Genomic DNA, 23,026 nt, shown 5'->3' with positions numbered 1-23,026 from the left:
ACAGGAACAATTATTTTAAATGATTAAAAGAGAATAAATGATACTATTTCTTTTTACGTTGGGCATATACTGGGCATTCTATTTCTGCTGAATTAAACACGTAAGTTGCCTATTACAGTTCTTGGATCACTGCAGTACATGCTCAGTAAAGAGTGTGTTATTTAAATTCCTATTTTTGATAAACTTATTTTAAAGGAATGTTTTTTTTCCCGATGAGAATTTAAGGAAAAGGGTCATTATTTTTAAGACAGTTTCAATTTGGGGCCTAGCAAGTCATGCTTGAAAGCTGTTTTTTTCCCCACGTGAATTATTACACTTCCTCCTGCCTGACTAGCGCAGCCTACAACCTTGCCTACCAAACTTACGACTCAAAGGCCCCAGAGGACTTTCTGTAGCCTTCCAGCCATAGCCCAAACACCCAAAGGTTCTCCCACGTGAAACCACCAAACACAATCTCCCAAGCCCAAGGTCCGCTAAGGCGAGAGCTCCCATATAAAGGGCGAATGAGAGGGCAGCGCCCCCGCTTTGCTCCCACCCCTCCCCGTCTGCAGCATCCAATCGCTTTTCTCTGTTGCGCGGTCGGCTCCTGGCATTGGCCGAGAACGGGACCCGCGCGGGACCAGTGCGCACGGGCCGAACTGGAGACTTGTCCGTCACGTGCGGCTGCCCGGCCACCCCGCCTCACAGCGCGCCTGGCTGGGCCGGGGAGGGGGCGGGGCCCGGGAGCTGCTGCGCCTGCGTTGTGGGCGTTCTCGGGCAGCAGCTGCCGCCGCCGCCGCCGCCGCCGCGTTTGGGTGTAGAATCTGGAATTCCTGCGCCTCGTTAACAATGAAGCAGAGTTCGAATGTGCCGGCTTTCCTCAGCAAGCTGTGGACGCTTGTGGAGGAAACGCACACCAACGAGTTTATCACCTGGAGTCAGGTAAGGGTGAGGGCACCGCGGCCTCCGAACCCCCTGACTAACGTCCTCCGCTCACGCTCTCTCCCGCGGGGCTGTCTCTCGCGGCCTGCGGCTCGACGCCCTCTGCGAGGGCCCGCGGCGCGGGGGCGGCGGGGTGGCGCGGGCCTCGGCGTGCGGCCTCGCGGGGGACCCCGGTATTGTTCGCGCGGGGAGCCGCGGGGGTCCCGGCCGGCGCAGAGGGCTCAGGCCGCGGTGGGGGAGGGGCGGCCCGCGCGGGGCTCCGCGGCCCGGGAGACCCCGTAACGGTCCGACAGGGGCGGCGTTCGGAACCGGCCCGGCGGAGCCAGGGCGGCCGACGAGCCCAGGGCGCGGGAGCCACGTTACTGCACACTCATCCTTCGTCCTCCCGCCCGGCTCGCGGGCTGCGGCTCGCTGGGGGCCGGGCAGCCCGGCCGGGATCTTCGACGCGGGGTTTCTGCAAGGCAGTCTTCACCTCCGCGACCTGATTCTCGTCCCTGAATACAGACACACAGCCCGCCTCGCATCTGAGATCATTGTGAGGACGGCATTGCTTATCCGTAGGTTTTAAAAATACCGTGTTATAGAAAATGACACGTTATTCTTTGACGATTCTGAGCCATTTGTGTAAACGGATTTTTTAAATGATTCTTTTAATAAAAGTGCGAATGGACAGGTGCTGAATAACATAGTGAAGAGCAAAAACGAATCACTAAATTTCACTAAACTGTTGCCGGCAGGGTAGTATATAGATGCCTTGATAAGTGGTTTGATCCCAGTTCTGCCGCTAAACAGGCTTCTTATCTCATTTGGCCCAAGTGTCTGATGGTTTACGTAGTTACTTCAAGACCCCCCTGTAGTTCCATATACTGATTCTGATTAGAATGATTATTATATAAACAGAGCGTTTGCGTTAGAATATTAAGCTATGGAATCATTTTGTGAAGGGGGGTGGAGTTCTCTTATCGTAGATACTCATCTGTTTTGGATATTATCTTGTTTTAGAGGTCTGGAAAAGAGTAAGTGAAAACTGCCTGCACAGTGCCTGACACCTGTTAGGTGCTGAGTAAATGTTGTCTTACCTCTTGCTCCCTTCTTTATTTCTTTCCTCTATTTTCAGTTTTATTAGTTACTTTCATATTGACAGAGGGCAGTATATTGAGTTTTGGCTACTCAATATACCGTATTCATGCTGTCATTTGTTCATTTTCTTTATCTCTCTCTATGACTTAATTTTCCTCAAGGTCAGTATCATGAACTGGATGTTGTATTTAAAACATTTGATGAATTCTGTGCAATTGTACAAAGAAGGGGTGAAAACAGGAAGCCAGCCACCAGTATACACTTAAAAATAAACATATGTCTCATGCTTTTCATCAGTCATAAGGATTAAAAGTTGACAAGGATGGATCAGCACGGACTGCTGTTACTCAGCCTTGTGCATGGAAGACTGAACTGAGAGTCTGCCCACTCCCTGCTGACTTTATCACACCTATTTGTTTTTTTTTTTTTTTTTTTGATGGGATTTGGAGATGGGACTTTGGGGAGGTAATTAAGTCATGAGAGTAGAGCCTATCACACCTATTTGTCTTGGATGTGCTTTGTTTTTATTGCCAAGAAATAGTACCTAAATATATTGGTAATTGGTCTTAATTAAGGCATACGTCAGTGGCAGGTCTAATAGATTTTCATTAGTCAGAATATTTTAATAATGTTTTTTGGGGGCAGTATCAAATATGTAGAGTTTAATGCTGCTGGTACTCAGTCGCTCAGTCATGTCCGACTGTTTGTGACCCCATGGACTGCAGCCCTTCAGGCTCCTCTGTCCACTGGAATTTTCCAGGCAAGAATACTGAATCGGGTTGCCATTTCCTACTCCAGCGGATCTTCCTGATTCGACCCAGAGATCAAATCCACGTCTCCTACATTGGCAGGCAGATTCTTTACCACTACTCCACCTGGGAAGCCCCCGTAGAGTTTCATACTAATCCATGAAAGCATCATTTTATGAATTCTAAGCCAGATAAACAAGCCACTTAGAAATCATTCTTAGTTTTTCCTTTAAGTCAAAGCTTCTTTTTTAGCTACTCATTTTTTAATACATGGTGGGACAGTTAAAACAAATTCAGTGAGGGAAGGGAACAGTATCTTTGCCAAGGGACACAGTAGGTACTTAATGTTTGATGAAGCAGTGAAATCCATGGACTATGTAGTGGAAGTGGTAGGAAAGAATAAGGTAGAATGATGCTTGAAAAGAATCTTAAAAGATCATCTGGTTTAGTCTCATCATTATATAGATGAGGATTGAGACTTAGGCAGGTTAGATTATCTGTAAATACAAGGCCAACCATTATTGGAGGTAGGGTTCTAATATAAATTTCTGATCTCCCAGATCATTTTCCATCAATAGCACTGCAGGTAATACAAGTTGTTAGAATAGTTAGTCTTATATCAAAATGTTACTTCCACAAGTCAGTGGACAATTCTGGATTAATGCTGTCTAGGGCTAAGCTTAGGAAAGCTGTCTTACGCTCCCACAGATTTTTTAAAAACACTGTTAACAATGAAAGGTAAAACTTTAATTGAACAATGATGCTAGATGGAAAAACCAAAATAATTTACTCTCATCTTTTAAAAGTTGCTATTTATGGTTGTTTCTGGTTTCCTTCAAACTTGTTTTGCTGGACTTCTGTTGAGGTAATTTAGCATTTGTACTATCTGAGTGAAAATCATATTAAGACTTTTTAGAAATAGCAGATGTTTTGGAAACCAGGCAGTCTTTTATGTAATTGTTTTCACTTGTGGAAAATAATTTACTCCTGTAGCTTGAGTATAAGGCAAGGGGAGAAAACTCTTACCAACTGCAGTTTGAAAAGTTTGGCTTAATATTCCTGAAGACTTACATAGCTTTAATTTTCCTTGAAGTTTGTAATATAACAAAAATGAAATATCCCCATTCATGTCATTAATTAAAAAATATAATATCCTCACCAATCAAAATTTTATACTGTTACAGACTCAGTAGAAGTTGTACATCCCCCAAAGTTCCTCATTGATACTTCTTTTTCCTTTCTTTTTTGTTCTTACATTTCCTATAACTTCAGAGTTTTATGTAGCTGTTTTGGCTCTGATAGGAAGTCTGTTATCAGAATCAAGGACAGAGATAGTACTGTTGGACAAATTAAAACTGTTTTAAATGTAACAGAGCCCTAAACAGAAAGCACAGGTTTAGCTTGGTAGCAACTGGGGAAACTTGATATTCAGGGACAAGAGGTTGTGGAAGCTTAATGGAAGTTCTTGCCATTGATAGTGAGGAACAGCCTTTACTGTTACTGATACATGATACTCAGTGTGTGTTGAAATGAAGCAGTATTAGAAAAGGACAGAACTGGAGGTCATTGTTTTACCAGAGTTGTTAGCTTTGTCTCAGTTCTTCAGGTTGCTTGAGACTACCAAGAAGTGATTTCCACCAAAGACTTCTTACTCATTTGTTTCCCCTTTTTGTGCCCTATGGCAGTTTCTATTTCCCTATCCATCTCAAGTCAGCAGAAACAAATCAAGGAAATAGGAGGGAAATGAAACAAAACTAAAATTTGTCCAGTGTCTCCTACTTGTTTCGGATGAATTTGAACAATAGATCCCTAGATTTACCAATGTTATGGTATTGTTTTGACCTTCCCAGCAAACATTGTATTATTACAGTATTCTCCAGTGAAAACAAGAAAGGCCACAAATATGGCAAAATAGAGGTTAAATCCACTTTAGATGAGCCTACAGAAAAGTTGACCGATTCATTGGCAAGTACTTTTTTATAAGACAGAATGGGACTTCCCAGGTGATGCTAGTGGTGCAGAACCTGCCTGCCAATGCAGGAGAAAAAAAAGACATGGGTTCAATCGCTGGGGTTCGGGGAGATCCCCTGGAGAAGGGCATGGCAACCCACTCCAGTATTCTTGCCTAGAGAATCCCATTGTCAGAGGAGCCTGGCAGGCTGCAGCCCATATGATCACAGAGTCGGACACAACTGAAGCAACTTAGCATGCACGCACACGAGAGAATGAGCTAGAGGCTCACAAGGAATGATTGGTAAACATTAAGAAATTATAGACTGGTTGTTTAAAAAATAATACCAATTTCTGTTTTGAAAACCATTTTAAAATAATGGAGCTGAAGTATTATTATTAAAATTATTTTGGACATTTTAAACCAAGAGTACCAATCTTAGTAGAAACCGTTATTACTACTCTTTGGAAACTTTAGGTAAGGCCTGAAGAGAGGCTACCATCCTTCCCACCCTTCTGAGATACAAGGTAAAATGTATCAGGAGAGTTCTGTGTTACAGTACTTAAACTTCACAAGTTTAAACAGCAGTAAGGTAGAATTTTTATGTACAAAGAGCTTATTTACTAATTTTGAAGCAGAGACTGAAGGAATACCATAAACAGAGACCCAGAACAATATGAGTGAGTTAGGGTTGTGTGTGTTTGAGAGAGAGAGCAGATATAAACAAGAGGCATTCATTTTTTCATTTGTTATATATAATCCAAGAGTTGAAATTATAAAAATATAATTTAGTCCACTGTGACCAAAGACTCATCATTCAGTCACTCCCAAGTAGTAGTTGTGAATCTGTTATGACAAGACAGTGTGCCTAGGTAATAGGAATTCATTCAGTAGTGAAAAAACTAGCAGTCTTTATGGAGCTTACATTTTAATGAAGGACACTAGTAATTAAAAAGTAAGCAAACACAAATAATAATATAATTTCAGTTAGTGATAAGTAACAAAATAAAGCAGCGTAAGGAGAATGTATCAGTTTAATCAGGAGACAGAAGACACAAGTATTTTGAACAGAGGAAAGTTTAATAGGATTAACTAACTATATCAGGAGAATTAGACTAAAGAAAACTCTAAAGAATATAAGAATAGTAGTTTTAAGAAGCAGCCATCACTGGTAGGCTTAAGATCCAGTGCCCAAGTAAGAGCCCTTCCCCCCGTGTTCTGAGACCTTGTTGGAGAGAGACTGTCTCCATACAATGTCTCACTAAATGGCAGAGAAGTCACTGATACCACACTCATGGAACTTACTAGAAATCCATCCTTCAGAACTTGTGGGAAATATGCCTTTTAGGGCAGGGGTTGGCAGATTATGGTCTGTGAGCCAACCATCTGTTTTATAAGTGAAGTTTATTTGGAATACAGCCAAGCTCCCTGGATTTACTTATTGACCGTAGTTGCTTTCTTGTTACAGGGGCAGAGTTCTGACTTTATGACCTGCAAGCCTAAAATATTTATTACTTGAACCTTTAGGAATACGTTTATCTGTCTGTGCTCTAGAGTACCAAGGAAAGGTGTTCATGGGGAGATGTCTGGCCAGAGCTACTCCAGTTTGAAGCCTCCGGAAGGAAAGGGAGTGTTGGGGGAAGCTGGCCTTAGGGTGCTTCTGCCGCCCATGCACTGCGAGAGCTATGTGCTGGAGAACCTACACAGCAGGAACATAAGTTCACACTGGAACCAGGAGGGGAAGCCCCTTCCTCTTATAATATCTGTATAGTATCTTCTATGACAAAGCTTAACATCTTGACAAAAAATAAAGATACTTAAGACTCAGCTCCATGTTTGCAGAGCAGACACTAAAGAATGAATTTGGAGCAGTAAATTCATGACTAACCTGTAAAATGACTGGAATTTATTATATTTTAAATAGAGTGATGAGGAAAGCCTCTTTGGGGAGGTGACATTTGAGCAGAGATCTGAATGATTAGAAAGGATAGGCCAGATAGACAAAAGGGAATGGCAAATGTAAAGACCTTGGGCATGGCGTGTTCGTACAGTTGCAGAAGGCACATGTGGTTGGATTATCTTTAGATATCATGGAGAGAGAGGTAGGTAGAAGCAGATGTTATAGGGCCTTAGGGCATGGTAAGGAGATTGGAAATGAAGGAACTAGATAGAAAACATAGGTTTCCTCTAAGGTATCAAAAATAGTGTGGCTGAGACTAGGATAATAGCAGTGGAGGTGGTGAGAAACTTTTGGATATAATATCTATGTTGAAAGCAAAGTCACAGAACTTACTGATAAATTTGTCTGGAGTTGAGGGATAGAAAAGAATTAAAATGAGTCATATATATGGTCTGAGCAAAGGATAGATGATGGTACCATTTGCTGGGATGTGGAGATTCAGAGAAGTACAGGTGGGATTCTCTTTGGCCACAGTAACTTTGAGATTACAAATAGATTACTAGTATTACTTTAAGAGAGTTCTGTTTTGCTTGCATTTTACTGACCATACTCAGTCATATGGTCACACCTTATTTCAAAGTAGGTAGGGAACTGCAGTGTTGGAAAGGAGAACAACATGAATGACGTCTATACTCCAGGACCTTTGAGTGGCAGTGTTGAATAGGTTATTTCGATAATATAAAACTCTGGCAATTCCAGGTGGAGTTTGGAGGATGCGGGTGGTAAAGCCATGGGACTGGATGAGATCATTCAGCAAGATAGATGAAGATCGAAGGACCTGAAAGATAGGGTATTCCAATATTTAGAGAGTATAAAAGACAAAAGAAAAAAAAAAAACAACAGCAAAAGAGATTGAGAAGGAATGGTAAGAAAGGAGGAAACACAAGGGAGTGAGGTCATATCAGTTAATGGAAGAAAATAGTTTCAAGAAAGAGGTGATCAACGATTTCAAATGCTGTTATGAATAGTCTTATGTATCTCTTCTGGTATATATAAGCAAACATTTCTCTAAGGTAGTTTGAAGAGTGGAATTTATGGAAAATAAGATATGAAATGTTCAACTTCAAGATCAAATTATTTTCCAAAGTCAAATCATCTTGTACTCCTATGAGCCATGCATGAGATTTTCCATTAATTTGTCCCTTCAAAACTTGATATTCTCATTTTTCTGAATTTTTATCTGTCTAGTGAGTATAAAATACTATTTCAGTGAGGTTGTATTTCCCTGATAATTAATGTGTTCAAACATCTTTTCATATTTATTGGCCATCTGTGTGTCCTATTGTATGAAATGTTTGACTATTTTTCTATTGGGTGGTTTATCTATTATTATTTATAGAAATTTCTTATAATTCTGTGTGTTTTTTGAATGTATGTGTTGCCTATGCCTTCTCCTGGTTGTGGCTTGTCTTTTTTTTTTTTCCCTTTATTTTGATGAATATAAGTTCTTAATTTTAGTATGATATATCTGCCTTTTTGTGGTTCACAGTTTTCATTTTTTCAAGATGTTTTTGCTTACTTACCCCGAAGAGAGAGAGATACTTTTCCATCTCTCTTTTTTTTCCTTCTGAAAGTTTTAAAGGTTTGCATTTTGTACCTAAATCTTTAATTTACCTGGAATTGATTTTTGTTTGATCCATTTCATTGCTCTCCACATAAATATTTAGTAGTTTTAACCCCCTTATTGAATAGTTTCTTCTTCCTCTAGTGATTTGTGTTGCTACCTGTCTTACAAGCAAAATTATATGTAGATAAATTGTGTTTTTGGGGTCTAGGTTCTCTATTTTGTCCATTGGAATGTTCCAATTTATCCTTTTTCCCATGTCATATGTCTTATTTACTGTAGCTCTGTAAAAAGTCTTGCTTTTGGGAGGGCAGCCTAGTCTTAGGAGTGTCTTGACTACTCTTGCTCTTCCATATATGTTTTAAAATCATGTTCTATTGAAAAAAATCTATTAGGAGTTTTAATTGAAATTATACTGAGAAGTATAGATCAGATTAGGGAAAATAGATATATTTATGATATTGAGTATTCCCACGAACAGGGCGTATTTCTAAATTCATTTATTGCTTAATAAAGTTTTATGTTTTTTTTGCAGTTAGGTCTTGTACATCTTTGTTAGACTTTATAGATGTTTTATACTCAATAAAATACAGATATTTTATAATATATAATTATATATACTACTAGGTATAGATAATATATAACATAGGTAATATATAATAGATATCTTATAATATCATATAATATAAATAAAGCTAAAATAAAATATAGGTATTTTATATTCAATTTATTTAAAATAAATTGAACAATTGCTGGTAATTAGAAATACAGGTAACATTTGTATATTGATAATAAACCAGTGAGCTAATCGTTTTATGATTTTGGATTCTGTAAGTGTACATCCATAGGCATCTGGATATGACAGTTTTGCTCTTTAAATTATTAGCTGCTAGAATTGAGGGGTTTTAATTTACCATATTGGTATTGATAACAAAATTAATTGGGTAATTTAGAGGGCACAGGGCATGCCAGGATGGAAACTACAGGAAAAAGTTGATGTTGGGGGAGTAGGATGATAGGTTTGAAATAGACAATAGGTTGAGAAGATTGTCTCAATTTTAAAGAACATCAAGTTCTGTAACTCAGTAAATTAAAGAACATGGTGTATAAATGTTAACGATTGATAATTCAAGGGGGAAATTTGATATGGTTCAGGGGCAGAGGCATAGATGTGATAATTATTATATGTAATAAGGTTAGTAATTAGATACACTGGTGTGGCTGAGATTGCCTAAGGAAAGAGTATAAAGGTATCATGATAAAGGATAGAAACCTAAAAAACAAACTTCCTCTTGATAGGTGGAAGACAAATGAAATACGAGAGATAGGAGACCCAATGTATAGTTTCAAAGCCATAAGAGCAGAGCATTTAAGGAGGGGAGTGTCTGTAGTCCCAAATGAAATGCTACAGAGAGGTGTAGGAAGTTGAGAACTGAAAAGAAGGTATTGAACTTGATGTTTGACGTTTTAGAAAAAAGTTTGAGTAAACTGAGAAAAACTGAAAGCAGTTTTTAGTGAGAGTAAGTAGCTGGGCCTGAATTGGAGAAGGAAGTTTTATGTAATGAATAAAAAGACAGATAGGGTGTGTAAGAAGAAGTCAAAGGTAGAGAGAAAGTCCTTTTAAGATAGAGAGAGATGTATGCACTTTTAAATTTTAATAACCACTTCCTAATAACAGTGGTTATTGCTAAACTTAAAATTTTGCCAGTCTAATAAGTGAAAATCATTATTTGTTTTGTTGTACATTCTATCATGTATGAGACTCTACCTTCTTCCCTTGCTTATATTGTATTTGCCAGATATGTTATTTGGCCACCTCTATATGTAAGAAGGACTGAGAATTGTAGCATCAAACAAAACTGTGTTGTTAGTATGAAATTAGAGCATCATCCATGTTGTTGCAGGTGGCAGGATCACTTTCATTTTTTAAGGCTGAGCAGTTTCATTGTGGATAAATACGTATATGTGTGTGTACATATATATATACACACACATATATATATCACAGTTTCTTTATCCATTCTTCCTTTGATGGACACTTAGGTTGTTTTTGTGAGGTTATTGTGAATAATGCTGCAGTGAACACAGGAGCACACATACCTCTTAAATGTACTGATTTCATTTCCTTTGGGTGTATACTCAGAAGGGCCCCTGGATCATATAGTAGTTCTGGTACTATGAAATATATAGTACCATTTTCCATAATGACATTACCAATTTACATTCCCACCAACAGTGCACAAGGGCTCTCTTTTCACTGCATTTCTCGCCAACACTTATTATTTTCTAAAAAAAATCTTTTTTTAGTAGTAGCCATCCTGACAAGTGTACATCACAACAAACTGTGGAAAATTCTTAGAGATGGGGCTACCAGACCACCTGACCTGCCTCCTGAAAACCTGTATGCAGGTCAAGAAGGAACAGTTAAACCGGACACGAAACAATGGACTGGTTCCAAATTGAGAAAGGAATACATCAAGGCTGTATGTATGTTGTCACCTTGCTTAATTAACATATATGCAGAGTACATCATGTGAAATGCTGTACATATTTCACATGATGGTGGGGTGGTTGAAGCACAAGCTAGAATCAAGATTGTGGAGAGAAATATCAATAACCTCAGATATGCAAATACCACCTTTATGGCAGAAAGCAAAGAGGAATTAAAGAGCCTGTTGATGAAGGTGAAAGAAGAGAGTGAAAAAACTGGCTTAAAACTCAACATTCAAAAGACGAAGATCATGACATCTGGTCCCATCGCTTCATGGCAAATAGATGGGGAAACAATGGAAACAGTGACAAACTTTATTTTCTTGGACTCCAAAATTACTGTGGATGGTGACTGCAGCCTTGAAATTAAAAGACGCTTGCTCCATGGAAGAAAAACAATGACAAACCTAGACAGCATATTTAAAAGCAGAGGTATTACTTTGCTTTCAAAGGTCTGTATAGTGAAAGCTATGGTTTTTCCGGTAGTCATGTATGGGTGTGAGTGCTCGACAGTGAAAAAGGCTGAGCGCTGAAGAATTGATGCCTTCAGACTGTGGTTCTGGAGAAGACTCTGGAGAGTCCCTTGGACTGCAAGGAGATCAAACCAGTTAGTCCTAAAGGAAATCAACCCTGAATATTCACTGGAAGGACTGATGCTGAAGCTCCGCTAGTTTGACTGTCTGATGAGAAGGGCCAACTCACTGGAAAAGACGCTGCTGCTGAGAAAGATTGAGGGTGGGAGGATAAGGGGGTGACAGAAGATGAGGTGGTTGGATGGTGTCACTGACTCATTGGACATGAGTTTGAGCAAGCTCTGGGAGATGGTGATGTACAGGGAGGCCTGGCATGCTGCAGTCCATGAGGTTGCAAAGAGTTGGACGTGACTGAGCGACTGAACAACATCAACAACAACAATCCTGAGAAGTATAGGATAATACCTCATTGTGGTTTTGATTTGCATTTCCCTGATAATCAGTGCATGCTAAGTCGCTTCGGTCATGTCCGACTCTTTGTGAGTCTGTGGACTGTAACCCATCAGGCTTCTCTGTCCATGGGATTCTCTAGGCAAGAATACTGGAGTGGGTTGTCATACCCTCCTCCAGGGGATTTCCCTGTCCCAGGGATCAAACCCATGTTATTTATATCTCCTGCATTGGCAGGTGGGTTCTTTACCACTAACCTGGGGAGCCTGCTCATCAGTGATTTTGAGTATCCCACATACTTGCTGCTCTTTTGTATGTCTTCTTTGGGAAAATGTATGATCAAAATCTTTGCCTGTTTTTTAATTGGGTGTGTCTTTTTAGCATTGCAAGAGTTCTTTTTTATGTTTTATATATTATCCTTTTATCAATGTATTTGTATTTGTAAATATTTGTACAATGGCACCCCACTCCAGTACTCTTGCCTGGAAAATCCCATGGACGGAGGAGCCTGGTGGGCTGCAGTCCATGGGGTCGATAAGAGTCAGACATGACTGAGTGACTTGACTTTCACTTTTCACTTTCATGCATTGGAGAAGGAAATGGCAACCCACTCCAGTGTTCTTGCCTGGAGAATCCCAGGGATGGGGAGCCTGGTAGGCTGCCATCTCTGGGGTCGCACAGAGTCGGACACAACTGAAGTAGCAGTACTTGTAAATATTTCCACTCATTCCATTAAGTTGCCATCTTATTCTGTTGATTATTCTTTGCTGTGCAGAAGCTTTTTAGGTTGGTGAATTAGCTTGGCTGTAATAGTTATTTCACCGTGTGTGAGAATATATGTCAAATCATCATATACACCTTGTTGTTTAGTTGCTAAATCATGCCTGACTCTTTTGCGATCCCGTGAAGTATAGCCTGCCAGGCTTCTCTATCCATGGGATTCTCCAGGCAAGAGTACTGGAGTTGGTTGCCATTTCCTACTTCAGGGGATCTTCCTAACCCAGGGATTTAACCCATGTCTCCTGCATTGGCAGGTGGATTCTTTTCCATTGAGCCACCAGGGAAGCCCACTGATGTACACCTTAAATATATACAATTTTAGTTTTAAAAATAAGAAAGTAGAGAAATCTGAAGATAGGGTAGGCAGCTAGCAGTCCCCGTGAATAAATTTTTTAATTTTTACCTTTATGACTTCTTTTTCTTTTTTTTTTTATGGTGCTTTCAGAAGCTTGGTTATAAAAAGTGAGGTGGCTTTCAGTTATCAGTGAGCTTCTGTTTTTTCCTTCCAAATGGAAAGTTTATTAACTAATCCTTTTCCTCATGGTTTGAATGCTACCCTTAATTATTACTTATCAAATTCTCAGATAGATTCGTTGCTGCTTCTGTTCTCTCTAGTCTGTCCATTCAGCTATTCCAACTTTAGTATCCATCTTTAGTATCAAATTTTGTAAACACTATAATTCTATTACCTGTAAAGAATAGGATTAACATCTCTCTCTCCATTGTTTTCAGTATTTTCTTGCCTATTTGTTACATAATTGTCTTTATGAAATGAACTTTAGTGCCTAGTATTTGGTCATGGTAGCACCTCTTCATCTTGTCTCCAAAACTTTTTTTTAAATTGAGACAGAATTTACTATATTGGTTAACTTAAGGAGACTTGACATCTTTATAACACTATTTGAACCTCTGTAATTTTTTCTTAAAGGTCCTTTTTTTTTTTTTTTGAAGTATTTATTTATTTGGCTGTGTTGGGTCTTAGTTGCAGCCTTGGGATCTCTCTTTGTGGTACAGATTCTGTAGTTGTGGCATGAGGGCCCAGTAGTTGACACATGCGGGCTTAGTTGCTCCTTGGCATGTGGGATCTTAGGTCCCTGTCTTGGGATCCATCCCCTGAATCGCAAGGTGAATTCCTAATCACTGGACCACCGCAGAAGTCCCAATCTTGTGTATTTTTATAATTTATTTTTAAATTCTTGAATTTTTATACTATTGGAATCTTGATTCCATTTTAGTTTAAAATTAACCATTTTTACCATTTTAACCATTTTTAAATGTACAGTTCAGTGACATTAAGTACATTCACTGGTTATGTGATCACTACCATCCATTTCCAGAATGTTTTTCGTTTTCCCAGAATGAAACTTTGTACTCATTGGATAATAATTTCCAATACCCTCCTTCTTAGCCCCTGGTAACCATTCTTCTTTCTGTCTCTATGAAATTGAGTACTCCAGATACCTAAGGTAAATGGAATGATACAGTATTTGTCCTCTTGTGACCAGTTTAACTCAGCATAATGTCTTCAAGTTTCATTCATACTGTGGCATGTGTCCTTCCTTTTTAAAGATGAATAATAGTCAATTGTACAATGTATGTGTGTACCACATTTTGTTAATCTGTTCGTCTCTCAGTGGACATTTGAGTTTCTTCCACCTTTTGACCATTGTGAATAATGCTACTATAAACATATGTGTACCTTTTTTGAGTCCCTGTTTTCAATTCTTTTGGATATATTGGTCATTACCAATACCAACAAAAAATGTTTAATTTTTTTGAGGAACCACCATACTGTTTTCCACAGTGGGTGCACTATTTTATATTCCCACTAGAAGTACACAAGGGTTCCAGTTTCTCCACATCCTTACCAACAATTATTTTCTAGGTTTTTGTATTTTTTTTTTTTTTAAGAGCCATTCTGATGAGTGAAATGGTATTTCATTGTGGCTTTGGTTTGTATTTCCCTGATGATTAGTGATACGAGGCATCTTTTCTGTGTTTATTGGCCATTTGTATATATTTTTTGGGAACAGTGTCTATTCAAGTCATTTGTTGTTGTTTGGTGGCTAAGTCATGTCCAACTCATCGTGTCTATGGACTATAGCCCACCAGGCTCTTCTGGTTCATGGGATTTCCCAGGCAGAAATATTGGAGTGGATTGCATTTCCTTCTCCAGGGGGTCTTCCTGACTCAAGGATCAAACCCAAGTCTCTTGCATTGGCAGATGGATTCTTTACCACTGAGCCACCAGGGAAGCCCATTCAAGTTCTTGCCCATTCCTAATCAGGTAGTTTATTTTTTGTTGTTGAGTTATAGGAGTTTTAAAAAAGTAATTGTTACGGATATTAAACCCTTGTCAGATATATGATCTGCAAATCATTTTTCTGATTTTGTGGGTTGTCCTTTCACTCTCTTAATAGTGTTCTTTACGTAGAAGTTTGTATGTTTGAAATAGCCCCATTTGTCTGTTTTTGCTTTTGGTCCCTGTGCTTTTGGTGTTACCTAAGAAATTATTGCCAGATACATTGTCATGAAGCTTTTCCCTCTTGTGTTCTCTTGTGTTTTTTCTTAAGATTTTTGTAGTTTTAGCTGTCGTGTTTAAGCCTTTGATCTGTTTTGAGTTGATTTCTATATGTGGTATAAGGTGTCAGCTTCATTGTTTTGCATGTGAGGATCTAGTTTTACTGATGTTGTTTGTTGAAAAGGCTGTTCTTTCTCTGTTGAATTATCTTGGCACCCTTGTCAGAAATTCTTGGGCTGTATATATGAGGGTTTATTTCTAGGCTCTTTATTCTCTTTCATTGGTCAGTCTCTCTTTATGCCAGTACCATACTGTTTTTGGTTATTGAGGAGCAAGCTTCAAATGATTTATTTTTATATAGAAAAATACTAGTGATTTTATTTTTTTAATTTTTATTTTAAATTAGAACATAGTTGATTAACAATGTCCTGTTAGTTTCAGGTGTACAGAAAGTGATTCAGTCATACACGTATTTATTGTTCAGATTTTTTTCCCATTTAGATTGTTGCATTGACTCAGATGGTAAAGATCTGCCTGCAGTGCATAAAGACCCGCATTTGATCCCTGGGTGGGGAAGATCCTTTGGAGAAGGGAATGGCAACCCACTCCAGGATTCTTGCCTGGAGAATGCCATGGACAGGGGAGCCTGGTGGGCTACAGTCTATGGGGTTTCAAAGAGTTGGACACAACTGATCAACTAAGCACACACATGCATTCTTCTTCAGATTCTTTTCCCATTTAGGTTGTAATGTAATATTGAGTATAGTTCCCTGCACTATACAGTAAGTTCTTGTTGGTTATCTATTTTAAATATAGTAGTGTGTACATGTCAATCACCAAATCCCAATCTGCGCCCCCCTTACCCCTTAACCGTAAATTCATTCTCTTAAGTCTGTGAGTTTGCTTCTGTTTTAAAAGTAAGTTCATTGTACCATTTTTTTTTTAGATTCCTCATATAAGTGGTATCATATAGTATTTGTCTTTCCTTGTCTGACTTAGTATAGTAATCTCCAGGTCCATCCATGTTGCCGCAAATGGTCTTATCTCATTGTTTCAATGGCTAAGTAACAGCCATTTTATATAGGTACCACATCTTTATCCATTCATTTGTTATGGACATTTAGGTTGTTTCCATATCTTAGCTATTGTAAATAGTGCTGCAGTGAATATTACTTGCTGTTTATTTTATGTTTATTTTAGACTCTAGAAATGCTGTTAGACAAAAAGCAAATATGAGCTATTTTTTTATTCAAGTTCAGAATGGGTCATAAAGCAGCAGAGACAGCTTGCAACTCAACAACACATTTGGCCTGGGCACTGCTAACAAAGGAAATGGCATCCCACTCCAGTACTCTTGCCTGGAAAATTCCATGGATGGGGGAACCTGGTAGGCTACAGTCGATGGGGTTGCAAAGAGTCGGACATGACTGAGCGACTTCACTTTCTTTATATAGTTCTTTTGGAGAAGGAAATGGCAGCCCACTCCAGTGTTCTTGCCTGGAGAATCCCATGGACTGAGGGGCCTGATGGGCTGTGGTCTGTGGGGTTGCAGAATCGGACATGGCTAAGCAACTAACACACGCACATACAGTGCAGTGGTGGTTCAAGAACTTTTGTAAAGGAGACGAGAGCTTTGAAGGTGAGGAGCGTAGTGGCTGGCCATTCGAAGTTGACAGTGACCAATTGAGAGCCATCATCAAAGTTGATCCTCTTACAGCCACACAAGAAATTGTCAAAGGACTCCACACAGGATCATCTGTGTGGTCGTTCGGCATTTGAAGCAAATTGGAACGGTGAGAAAGCTTGATAAGTGGGTGCTTCATGAGCTGACCACAAATCAAAAAAATCATTTTAAAGTATTGTTTTCTTTTATCCTAAGCAACAGGAGTGAACCATTTCTTGATCAGATTATGAGGTGCAACAAAAAGTGGTTTTTATACAACAACCAGTGATGACCAGCTCAGTGGTTGGACTGAGAAGAAGCTCCAAAGTCCTTCCCAAAGCCAAACTTGCCCCTAAAAAAGGTCATGGTTACTGTTTGGTGGTCTACTGCCCATCTAATCCACTACAGCTTTTTGGATCCTGGCGAAACCATTACATCTGAGAAGTGTGCTCAGAAAATTGATGCAATCATGGAACACTGCAATGCCTGCAGCTGGCATTGGTCAACAGAATGGGCCCAGTTCTTCTCCAGGACCACACCTGACCACACGTCGCACAACCAGCACTTCAGAGTTGACAAATTGGGCTACGAAGTTTTGCCTCATCCTCCATATTTACCTGACCTCTTGCCAACTGACTATTACTTCTTCAAGCATCTCAACAACTTTTTGCTGGGAAAACGCTTCCACAGCCAGCAGGAGGCAAAAAATGCCAGTTGTGAAGCATGATTTTTTTATGCTACAGGAATAAACTTATTTCTTGTTGGCAAAAATGTGTTGATTTTAATGTTGTAATGGTTAATATTTTGATTAAAGATATGTTTGAGTCTCGTTATAATGATTTAAAATTCATAGTCTGAAACTGCAGTTAGCTTTTTCATCAACTTAATATTTCCATTACTCTAGGAGAGGGCTCAAAAAATATATTGTTGTGATTTATGTCAAAGAGTTGTATAGTATCCAGCCTTATATTTATGTCTATAATCCATTTTGAATTTATTCTGTATATGATATTAAAGAATGTTTGTTTGATTTTTTTACATGTAGCTGTCCAGTTTTTCCAGCATCATTGAAGAAACCGTCTTTTCTCTACTGTATAATCTTGCTTCCTGTGTTGTAGATTAATTGACTGTAGGTTCATGGGTTTATTTCTGGGGTTTTTATTTTGTCCATTGATCTATATTTCTGTTTTGTGCCAGTACCATGCTGTTTTGATGACTATAGCTTTGTAATATGGCCTGAAATCAGAGAGCCTGATGTCCTCTAGCTCTGTTTTTCTTTCTCAGTATTGCTTTGGCTTTCAGGGTCTTCAGTGTCTCCATATAACTTAAGATTTTGTTTTGATTCTGTGACTGACACCATTGGTGATTAGATAGGGATTGCATTGACTCTGTAGATTGCCTTGAATCCTATGGTCATTTTGACAGTATTGATTCTTTGAATCCAAGAACGTGGTATATCTTTTCATCTGTGCCATCTTCGATTTCTTTCATCATTGTCTTACAGCTTTTGGAGTGCAGGCTTTTTGTTTCCTTAGATAAATTCATTCCTTGATGTTTAATTCTTTTTGATACAAAGGTGAATGAGATTGTTTCTATAATTTCTCATCTGACCCTTTTTTTTGTTAATGTATTAATTAGTAGCCAGATATCCTGCTGAATTCTCCTTTGGTTTTTCATTTGATTGTACAAAGATATAATTATGTTTAATCAATAAAATATGGCTTCTTTTCAAATTTATCTCATTTTTGTCTTAATTCCATTGACTTTAAAACAGTGTTAAGTAATTATACTGGCTACATAATGTATTTCTTTTTGTTTTTGTGTAGATGGAGGAAGTCTTTTTTTTTTTTTTTTGTATAAGACACATTTATTGGAAAATCATGAAACATTAAGAAAGGATATAATAAACACTAAGAAATAAATGCCAAGTTCATGGACAAAAGACAATATTATCAAGATGTTAATTCTACCCAAATCTATAAATTGAATATAATTTCAGTCAATATTCTAATACAATTTTTTGTGAATTTGATAAGCAGATGTTAAGTTTATATAATGAACAGAGGATCACAAATAAATAAATACAAATCTATAGTAATTAAAAGAAATATTGCCTTAGGATTACACACACTCACAAGTGTATACACACAGATAGTTGTCCGTTTAGAGTCCAAAAACAGACTCATACAACCTAGGAAGCTCGATATACAATGGAGGTGGCATTAGGCCACCTAACAAATAAAGACCTGGAGGTGGCATTAGGCCACCTGAATGAAGACCTAACAAAAGGTGATATCATTTGGAAAATAGATACACTTTATTCTCCACACAAAACAATCAATTCTAAATGTGTAAAATCAAAGAGGTTAAGCTTTTAGAAGGCAACACAGGAAATCTTTATGATTTCCCACACAAAAAAAAAAAAAATAATAATAATAATAAGGAAAATGTTGATAAATTTGACCCCATTAAAAGTTAAAATTTGGTATTCCAGTACTCTTGCCTGGAAAATCCCATGGATGGAGGAGCCTGGTAGGCTGCGGTCCATGGGGTCGCTAAGAGTCGGACACGACTGAGTGACTTCACTTTTCACTTTCATGCATTGGAGAAGGAAATGGCAACCCACTCCAGTGTTCTTGCCTGGAGAATCCCAGGGACAGGGGAGCCTGTTGGGCTGCCATCTATGGGGTCACACAGAGTCGGACACGACTGAAGCAACTTAGCAGCAGCAGCAGTAATTAACTACCATATGTGATAGCTCCCTTTGCTCCCTTTTATTGCTGACACTTATTTGCAAACTTTTGCGATATGATAACTGTGAAATAACTATTCACTATTGTTTAGTTTTAATTCCTTTGTTACTGGTGAGTTTAAGTATTCTTCTTCTGTATAAAACAAATTTATTTATTTATGGCCACACCACACGGTTTGTGGGATCTTAGTTCCCTGACCCGAACTGAACCCAGGCCCACAGCAGTGAAAGCTGGAGTCCTAACCCCTGGATTGCCAGGCAACTCCCTTCTTGTATCTGTTAACTGTATTTTCTCTTCTCTAAATCGCCTGCTCATATGTTTTACTCATTATTCTATGGTAATTTCTTCTCTTTAGAAATTGTATTTGTGACTTCTTTAAAAATGCAGATTTTAATTCTTCGTTAGCTTTATGCATCAAAAACACCAAATTTTAACTTTTAATGGGAAGTCTTTTTAATATTTAGCCATAGAGTCTGATGCATTTTTTGTTTTGAGATATACTTCTAACTTTTGAGATTGACATCAAAATGCTTGATTGCAGTTTGGAGCTTAATTGAAATTTAGAACTTAATTTCATTTTGTTTCTCTTGCTATTAACAGGAACAAAATGGTCTGAGGTGTTACGGAAGGACTGCCAAGTTTTGAGGTTCATATGTGTCACCTGCTGTTGGAGGATCTTAACACTGATATTTTCCATTTTTTTCAGAATGGCCAGAGTTTTCTGGTTTTGGATGAACAAAGATTTGCAAAAGAAATTCTTCCCAAATACTTCAAGCACAATAACATGGCAAGCTTTGTGAGGCAATTGAATATGTGTAAGTAAGAACAACAGTTTAATTGGAGTACTGTCATCAGTCACTGATTAAACCATTTTCCTCCCATTAGGATGATAAAGGAAAATATATTCATAGAAGCACCATTAATTTTTAAGTTTTTTACTTTGTCTATTTAACTTACTTGAATTTTGAATGTGTTTCAGATGGTTTTCGTAAAGTAGTACATATTGATTCTGGAATTGTGAAGCAGGAACGAGATGGTCCTGTTGAATTTCAACATCCTTACTTCAAACAAGGCCAGGATGATTTACTTGAGAACATTAAAAGGAAGGTGAGTTATTGTTAACATGATTTAATTAGGGCATTAACATGTAGTATACTTGGTCAAGACATATTTCATTTGTTGAAAGTAAAAATGTACTGAAATAGACAGATTTTGCTGGGGACAATTTAGACTAATAATGCTTTAAGTATGCCCTCTATGGATTTTCTGATTTTTCCTCTGTGTTCAGCTAGCTGTACAGGGCTCAGTCTTTAAATACTTTTTTAGAGGGAAGGAAATATTTACATTCTGACTTAGGATAAGGAGTCAACTGTATTATGATGGCTCACTCCTTATAACTTAGCTTAAAAAACATACGCTCCTACTAGAAAGTCAGCTGCTTAGAGGGCCTGTTTCTGTAATTCACTGCTGAATATCCTGTGCCCAAGGTTAAGTCCCATATATATAGTAGGTATTTAATAATAACATTTTTGAACGTATGATATCTTTTGCTGAAATGAGCTATTTTGACTAAGTCCGCAAAGGGAGGTGGGGATAAAAGGGTAGTGAACCATGACAGAACATGGCCTTAGTGTGCAGCTATTCTGTATAAATTTAATTAAAAGTGGAATGTGATAATAAAGAGGCTTGGGGGAATTACAGGAAATTTGGCAGAAGGAAATTAAAAAAAGCCCTTAAGTTGCTTCTGTTCGTGGAAACTTTTCCACAGTGAAAATAAATAAATAGATTATTCCTCATCCTCTCTTTGAGCCATGAATTCTGTTATTTTCCTGGGCTTTTGGAACTGGATCTTACCTTCTTGACAGGCTACAAAACCATTTATAACAAGAAAACTTTGAGTTATAACCACAGTGTTTAGTATTTGTTTAATTTCCTACATTTACTTTTTGAAAGGTTTCATCTTCAAAACCAGAAGAAAATAAAATTCGTCAGGAAGATTTAACAAAAATTATAAGTAGTGCTCAAAAGGTTCAAATAAAACAAGAAACAATTGAGTCCAGGCTTTCTGAATTAAAAAGGTAAAGTATTTCCAGATATAATCATCATAACAGGGGTTGGTGTTTGAGTGTGTGTGTGTGTGTGTGTTGAGGTTTGGAGGTTGGTGCTTTAGGTAACTAGATTATGTTGGAGCCAAGATCAAAAACCATTTTTTTAAAGTATTAATTCCCTCTATTTTTATTGGTAGCCATAGACTTTACCCCAATATTATGTTTTCATGATGGTGGTGAAAAGAATATATGTAAACTTGGGCAATCAAAACAATTGATGCACAGTCTTACTGATGATAGATCATTAAGTTGGTGTCGGAAATTATGACTCTGTTTAGGTTGACTTTGATTTGTTCACACACATGTGAGGACCACAAGCCATAAAAACTACATATGTCACCTGTCCTTTTCTTCTATAGAAATTTCTTAAGACATTTTCTATGTGGCCTATCTTTTAGGAAAAAGTAGGACACAAAAAATAGGGGGAAAAGGTCACAAGAGACTTGCCCTACTTGGTACTTTACATAGACTTGAGAAGGTCATAGTCATACTTCTTATCTACAGAAAAATGTGTTTTTTTTAAAGTGGAATTTTTGGCACCATTATTCTAATGCCACATTAACTTGTATATAAAGTAGACCTATATTTCTGTTCTTAGTAAGTAGCTAGAATTCTTAATGTAAATAGGCACCAAGGTCTTAAAGGGCAGTTATTTTATGTATTGTCTCTCCCATTTGTAACATAGGTCATTAGTTTAGTTATTCTTAAGTATTTTCATTGAGAGTAACCTTGAACTTTGAGTCCCTTTGTGAATAAGCATTAATTTTAAGCTTACTCATTCTGCATGTTTTATTTAAACTCTTATGTTGGTTTACTGTGTGTATCTTGTGTCTACTGAAGTGTCCTTTGACCCAGTTCCTTGAATCTCAGGTTTAGCTTTTAAGGCTTGGGATCCCAAATTTATCCTGTAAATCTTCATGGTAACCATTCTCCTACTTATCTTTAGTAGGCAAATGACAGTATATTTATATTTTTGAGAGAAAGTACACTTATTATTCAGTAAGTATTAAAATCTTATTTTCTATACTTCTGTATTTAAATTCAGTAGTTTGGATTGAGGAAGATAGCTTTTGTGGAAGTTAATTAACAAAAGAACAAAAATTAAAGCATTTAATAGATGAATTCTTTCATGTCTTACTCAAAATTATCGTTGCTATTAACATTTAATAACTGCAGTTTCCATAGAAGATGATGAGTGAGGGGAAAAATAAAGCTATTGCTACTGGACATGTAATTGGTTTGTCATGTATTTGTGTGTTTGTGTGTGTGCTTGATTGTATCTGACACTTTGCGACCCCCTGGGAGTAGCCCACCAGGCTCCTCTGTCCATGGAATTTTCCAAGCGAGAATACTGGAGTGGGTTGCCATTTCCTTCTCCTGGGGATCTTCCTGACCCAGGGATTGAACCTCTGTCTCTTGCGTCTCCTGGATTGCAGGCAGATGCTTTACCACAGCGCCACCTGGAAAGTCCCTGTCATGTATTCGGGTATGCCTTAAAACAAAACAGAACACATTTTTAATATGCTTTAAAAAAAACCCAGACATTTATATGATTTTATTTGA

General features: G+C 38.1%; 1 protein-coding gene across 2 annotated transcripts in view; it reads left to right on the top strand.

Moving 5' to 3' along the window:
• Nucleotides 1–736: 736 nt before the first annotated feature.
• HSF2 (heat shock transcription factor 2) overlaps nt 737–23,026 on the top strand; it is a 40,067-nt gene continuing 17,777 nt past the window's right edge. For both annotated transcript variants that reach the window (XM_005890112.3, XM_005890111.2), the window contains exons 1-4: nt 737–921; nt 20,062–20,170; nt 20,335–20,462; nt 21,309–21,433. In XM_005890112.3, the coding sequence (XP_005890174.1) occupies nt 829–921; nt 20,062–20,170; nt 20,335–20,462; nt 21,309–21,433 (455 nt within the window). In that variant the 5' untranslated portion in view covers nt 737–828. The remainder of the gene's footprint in view (nt 922–20,061; nt 20,171–20,334; nt 20,463–21,308; nt 21,434–23,026) is intronic.

The sequence above is a fragment of the Bos mutus genome, chromosome 9 (genome assembly GCF_027580195.1).
Source record: "Bos mutus isolate GX-2022 chromosome 9, NWIPB_WYAK_1.1, whole genome shotgun sequence".
NCBI lineage: Eukaryota > Metazoa > Chordata > Mammalia > Artiodactyla > Bovidae > Bos > Bos mutus.
Note: the sequence above shows the minus strand (reverse complement) of the source record. Positions and strands in the feature narration are given on the sequence as shown.